Here is a 6,000-nt window from a genome sequence, read left to right as displayed (position 1 = left end):
ATGACAAGCAGCACCTGCCGGCAGCAAAGCCCTGGAGCAGCCAATGCCTGCTTGGGCTTCCCCTTTCCCCTGGCTGAAAGCAGAAGTGGTGACTATTTTCAGTGCTGCCTCACTTCGGAAAGAGTCGTGCATGCCCCAGAGCACCACCCTGGCTAAGGCACCTTGCTCTGGGCAGAGGAAATGAGTAATGGCGAGGGTCTCACTGCCGTTCCATGACCCAGCCCTGGCTGTGTGCCCCAGACCTCTGCCTTGGGGCTGCCTGGCGTAATAGGAGTTTCCTTCCACATGCTGGGCACACCGGTTTCGTGGGGACATGCATGAGGAATGACAAACTGTCTTTTCCAGCAGAGAAACACTTAAGCAAAAAGCCTCCCAATGATATATAAATATATATATATATATATGTAACTTTGTCCTCCCCTCCATCCACAGTCCTATATTTCCTTTCCTTAAGCTGGACGAGCTCTGGGCGGAAGGATAAGAACACCAAACTGGATCCCAGAGCTGGCCCTCATGTCCCAAATTCTCCACAATGAAAGGCCTCTAGATGGGGCTTTAATGCAATATTGCTGCTGGCCTCTGCCAGTTTGCCATCGCTCGCAGAGCCCGGGAGCTGCTCTCTTTTCAGCACCCATGGGGGCACACGGTGTTTGTAGTATGGCGCCATTTCACCTCAACCATTGGGGTAAGGGCATTGAGATATTCCCAGACTCCGGTGAATCCCGTGGATCTGAGGAAGCTATTTGCTGGGTTGGATTTCACACTTCCCCTCTCCCAGGTTTGTGCACGTGGATGCGCACACAGTGCTTTTCCACAAGGCTGTTTTGCAACGGTTCAGTCAGGGATTGGGCAGAGATATTTTACATATTAAAAATTGAAGCAGCCCCCCCCCCCCCCCCCCCCCCCCCCCCCCCCCCCCCCCCCCGGGCTTTATTCTGCAATAATAAGTGGAACCCAAATAGTTTGCATGGTGCTGGGAATGCTGGAAATACCCCAGCTAATGATCAGTGGTGAAAATAAATGTACCAAGCTCCCAGTGTCACTCCAGAGACTATTCCAAGACAAAAGGTTCATCCCCATTAACCCACCCACTGCGTGGTTCCTTCCATACAGTATGGGGATCAGAAACATAAACAGCCTTGCTAGGATTTTCCAAGGGTATCCCTGTCTCATCATGCACCCAGTTGTCACCTTTGCAGAGCTGAATACCTTAAACCCCTGGGGACAGTGATTCCCTGATTCCAGTGACACATACCTACATGTCCTCCTGTTTTTGTCCCTGTGGGGGACACGGGCAGTTCAGTAGCATGACACACACATACACATGCTCAGGAGGGAAACCTTTTTGTTCTTGGGTGGCAGCGGGTGCAGGAATTACCTCGACGATGACGATGAGTGACGTCAGCTGACCTGGAACAGCGCTGACACCGGCACCAGCCCCAAAGGGCTGACATTTAGGGCATTAACTACTTCCCAGCTGGAGTGCTCATTGTCCTGTCTGTACTTTGGGGTCTCTGTGCTCCTTTCCACTGCGCTGGTGATCGTTGGAATGCGTCACTCTCGCACAGGGCTGGGAGTGTGTGTGGGCTCGGAGTACATGATGCCCGTGCCTTTCCACATCCAGCCTTTGCATTACTTGCGTGCTGGGATCAGCCCTTGCCCACCTTGCCTTTGCACAGCTGTCTAGCCCTTGAAACATTGAGTGGCATGTTTAACCCTTGGACAACCATCCAGCCTTTGCACAGCTGCCCCATTCTTGTGTGACGGATCAGCATTTGCACCTGCAGCGTTATGTGACCACCCAGCCACTGCACATTTAATGTTTGCCTGACTGATTGGTGCTTGCATGTCTGGTCCATGCACAGCTGATGAGTCCTTGCTTATCCAACCCTTCCACAACTTTGCAGCTGCCCAGATAAGGCACATCTACCCTTTGTACAACCGCCTGACCCTGGCAAAGATGTCCATCCCTGGCACATTCAGCCCTTGCACAATTATCCTGCCCTGGCATGTCCAGCCCTCGCATTCCCAGCACTGGCATGGCCACTTCTTTCACATTCAGTCCTTGAACAACTGCTCATCTCAGGCACATCCAGCCCTTTGTACGATTGCCCTACTCTGGCAGATCTGGCCCTTGCACACCCAGCTCTTGCACGACAGCCCACCTCTCCAGATGTGGCACATCTACACCTTACACAAATGTTTGACCTTTGCATGGCTACCCTCCCCTGGCAGATCCAACCCAGCTCTTGTCTGCACAGAGCTGACACAGCCAGAGTTTACATATGTGGCTGTTGCACACCTGGCTTCCCTAGCATATCCAGCCCTTGCACACCCAACGCTTGCACAACTGCCAGACCCTTGAACAGCTCCCTGTCCCTGTCCCATCTAGCCCTTAAATGACTGCTCTGCCCTCACACATCCAGATTTTGCACAAGCATTCCTTTCGCCACTGTCCGTTTCTTCCCAGCTGCCCATTTGCGGCACAAGCAGCCTTTTCACATCTGACCCTCACACGACTGCCCATCTGTGGCACATACATCCCTTGCACATCTGGCCCATGCAGGACTACCCAGCTGCCCCGCTGTCCTACACCTAGCCCTTGACAGCTGCCTGTCCTTTCAACACCTGCCCATCCCTGGCACTCCCAGCCTGTGCACGTCCGGCCCTTTCTCTCCCGGCAGTGTCACATGCCCACAGCCGGGGACGCCAGTGCCGGTCCCAGTCCTGACCCCGATCCCGATCCCGGCGTCGGTCCCGGTCCGCTCCCTCCCCGCTCTCCCCGCCCCTCCGCGCAGCCCTGCACCGCCTCCCGGGGGCGGGTCCCCTCCTCCCGCCCCGCCTCCCCGCCGCTGCTCCGCCCCGCCCCGCCCGCCGCCGGCAGGGCGCTCGCTGCCGGCCGCGCTATAAGAAGCGGCACGGGCGGCGGGGCCGTAGCGGGCGCGGCGGGGGAACGAGATGAGCAGCGCCGGCGCCGCTGCAAGATGCTGGATGGACACGTCCTGCTGGGATGGCTCTCCTCCTGCGCGCTCCTAGGGCTGCTCGCCTGCGCCCCGCGGCCCTCCGCCGCCTACTTCGGGTAGGTGCCCCGCGCCCGCAGCCCTGCTCTTGCTTCGCAACTTTGTCTTTAGTGGATTTTGTCTGTTTCTTTGCACCTTGTCCGTCCCGCCCGAGGTGGGGATGCTGCTGCGCGCCTGCTGACGGCCTCCCTCCCTCGGTGAGTGCGGGCATCCCCTCCTGCCGGCTCTGACAACCGCTCCGAGTGAGGCACTGGGCAGCGCCGTCCCCCCCCGCCGTCCCGGGCTGTCCTGCTGCGGATGGTCTCCAGGGTTGCAGCTTGCCCGAGGCTGCCGAGCTCTGCCCCGGGGCCGCGGGTACAAGCCGCTAAGGGTAGGGAGCGGACTGTCTCGTTCGGTCCTTTCCCGACGGCGGCGGCAGCTCGCAGGAGGAGACCCGTGGTGAGGTGGCTGGGGAGCTCTGGCCTTCATCGTAATGGGACAGCCCTGAACAAACTTTTTCCCTCTCATTTAAGCTCATACTTCAGCATCAGGTGCTAGGAAGCGAATCCCGGCATTATCCCGGCGGCTTTATTAGTTGTTTGGGTTTTTTTTTGGAGGGATGTGCATGGTGCTGTCACCAGCCCGGGACGGGACAAAACTTATTCCCGAAGGAGATGGGGGTCCCGTCCGGGCTGGGCGCGGAGCCGCTGCATCCCGCTGTGCTCACCTGTGCGCGAGGCAGGGGCGCGGCCGGCAGGGGGCGCTACCAGCCCGGCCCGCACCTCGCAGGTGGATGCCGCTCCCTCACCATCACCCCTGCCGGGACCCCCTTATCCCCATTCCTTGAGCTGTAGGAAGCCAGATAAACGCCTTCATCCACCCTCTTTTAAGCTCCCTGCAGCCAGAGCCTCATTGTGAAGCCGCAGCCTTGTGATGGGTCTGCTGGCTTCCTTCTGTGCAGCCCGGCTCTCGTTGGGCATCAGTGTAGCTGCATCTTTGCTTGTCCCCCTTTTGTTAAACAGAAAAACAAAAAAACCCAAACAAACAAAAAAACCACCACAAACACCCAAAGCCCCAAAATCTTGTTCCAAAATAAGGTCGGTTTGCTAGGGGAGTGGGATGCGAGCACCTGATGGCGAGCTTTCAGTGTAAGTTCACTCAAGAGTGATGATTCTTGCTGCTTTTTGGGCTGCTGTGTTGTGACCGCTGGAAGGAGCCACTGGATCGGCACTGGAGAACGTTTTACCAGACCTGAGGTTCCCCCCCCCTTTCCAGTAAAACAAATCCTGGTGTTGAGGCTTGTCCATCGCTTGTGGTCTGGCAAAGTTTTCCAAACAGTGCTACTTACATCTTCTGGTTCCAACTCAAGAACCATTTAACTTCCTGCTGCTGGGGCTGGTTTTCTGAGGAAACGGCCTCTCCTATGCGTAGGTTTTTAGGAAAAGCCCTCTTTTCCCTGAGTAGCACACAGGGCTGTGCTGAACCCGTTAGCTCGCGTGTCTGCCGGAGACCACCAGCACTGCAGTTGTACTGTGCCTCAGGGACTGACAGGGCTTGTAAGGAGCTTGGCTGTAGCTTTCCTGTTAATCCATGCAGTGCTCATATCTGCTGTAGGGCTGCAGGTAACTCATTCCAGTTGCTCCTGGGATTTCTCTTCTGGCCTTGTGTGGCTGGTGTAGGTATCAATTTAAGAGCAAACAGGTCAAGCCAAGGGAGTTGTACTGCGAAATCTGTTCTGACTGCTTTGGGTTATCCTCTTGGTCTCAATACAACTGCTGTTTCTGATTTGAGACTCCCTCTCTGGCAATAAGGAGGGGAGAAGAGATGCTGCCAGAAGTGCACCCAGCCAGATGTGCAGTCCAACTGCTCCAGGGCTGCTGTGGTGCACAGTGAAGTTTGCTTATTGCAAAGCATCCCGTTGTCTGGTAAGAGCCACAGTTGAAGAAGCAGCATCTGCTGCTAATCTCCTCTTTGTTCTTCCAAGAGGCCTAAAGCAGAGATTTCACTTGCTGAGCTGCTGAGGTCCTGGGGAAATGGTCACTGCTGAGGTCCAGGGGGAGTGGGCTGTGCTGAAGTCCAGGGTCCCTGCTAATCCCTGGTGTGTGTGGAAGAGCAGAGCCCTTCTTGCTGTGGGCTTCTGTATATAAGGAAAGAAAAATTACCTGCTAAAAGCTGTATGGTCCTGCAAGTGCCCTTTGAAGGTGAGTATTAACCCTTCTTGCTGTGCTTGGAAAGGTAGGAAAAACTGCTCCATATGAGGAATCATATCTGTTCATTCTAATACAAATCTTTCCTAAAAACCTGGGTGCACCACCCTTTGTTTGGGGGCTGAGCTGAAATACTGAAGTGGGCTCAGTTAATGTGGCACACTTTCTAGGCAGGGGAAGGGGTGCTCCTTCAGGTACAAGGCATCATGAAAGCCACCCTGATGCCTTTTTGTGGCCTGCTAGACCCTCTGCTCTCAGTGTTAATATCCCTGTTGCAGGAGGTGGTGGGGTACAGAGTGTGATGTGTGGCTGTGTTAAACAGATGTCACACTGTAGCTGTAGGTTATCTGCTCCGTTCTGCAGTCTTGTAGGGGATAGGGACAGCTGTGGATGATCCCTTCCCCCTTCATCCCTAATGTCTTATTTCAGGGAAAGAATTTGGTGTCTCTAAATGTGTGGCCTGGTGGGGAATTAATACATGGGGACAGGAGTCGGGCATGGTTACATGATAACAAGATTGTGTCAGCATGTAGTTATGTCTGTGTCTGTCCCACTGGGGCAGCTAGTGAGCGGGAGGGATGCTGGGGTAGGAAGACCATGGCTGGAGGCTGCTGCTTCTCTGTATGGATCTGGGGTTTGGGGTGGGGGAATGCACAAGTAACCAAAAAAGAAAAATGCCCTCTGGAAGTGGAGCTTGGCGCATGCGACGGGAAGTGTTGGTGCAGATAAGGCCCTTGCTGCTTTCTTGCTCCATCCCTAAGCTGCCTGGTTAGGATGTATGGTGAGGGTAACAG

The 6,000-nt window shown here is 55.3% G+C and overlaps 1 protein-coding gene across 1 annotated transcript in view; it reads left to right on the top strand.

Moving 5' to 3' along the window:
* The first annotated feature begins 2,923 nt into the window (after window positions 1–2,923).
* WNT9A (Wnt family member 9A) overlaps window positions 2,924–6,000 on the top strand; it is a 56,365-nt gene continuing 53,288 nt past the window's right edge. The window contains exon 1 of the mRNA XM_062603882.1: window positions 2,924–3,079. Within this exon, the coding sequence (XP_062459866.1) occupies window positions 2,985–3,079 (95 nt within the window). The 5' untranslated portion in view covers window positions 2,924–2,984. The remainder of the gene's footprint in view (window positions 3,080–6,000) is intronic.

This window comes from Pezoporus occidentalis, unplaced genomic scaffold (genome assembly GCF_034315485.1).
Source record: "Pezoporus occidentalis ecotype Australia unplaced genomic scaffold, CSIRO_AGI_Poc_V1 ctg82, whole genome shotgun sequence".
Lineage (NCBI taxonomy): Eukaryota > Metazoa > Chordata > Aves > Psittaciformes > Psittacidae > Pezoporus > Pezoporus occidentalis.
Note: the sequence above shows the minus strand (reverse complement) of the source record. Positions and strands in the feature narration are given on the sequence as shown.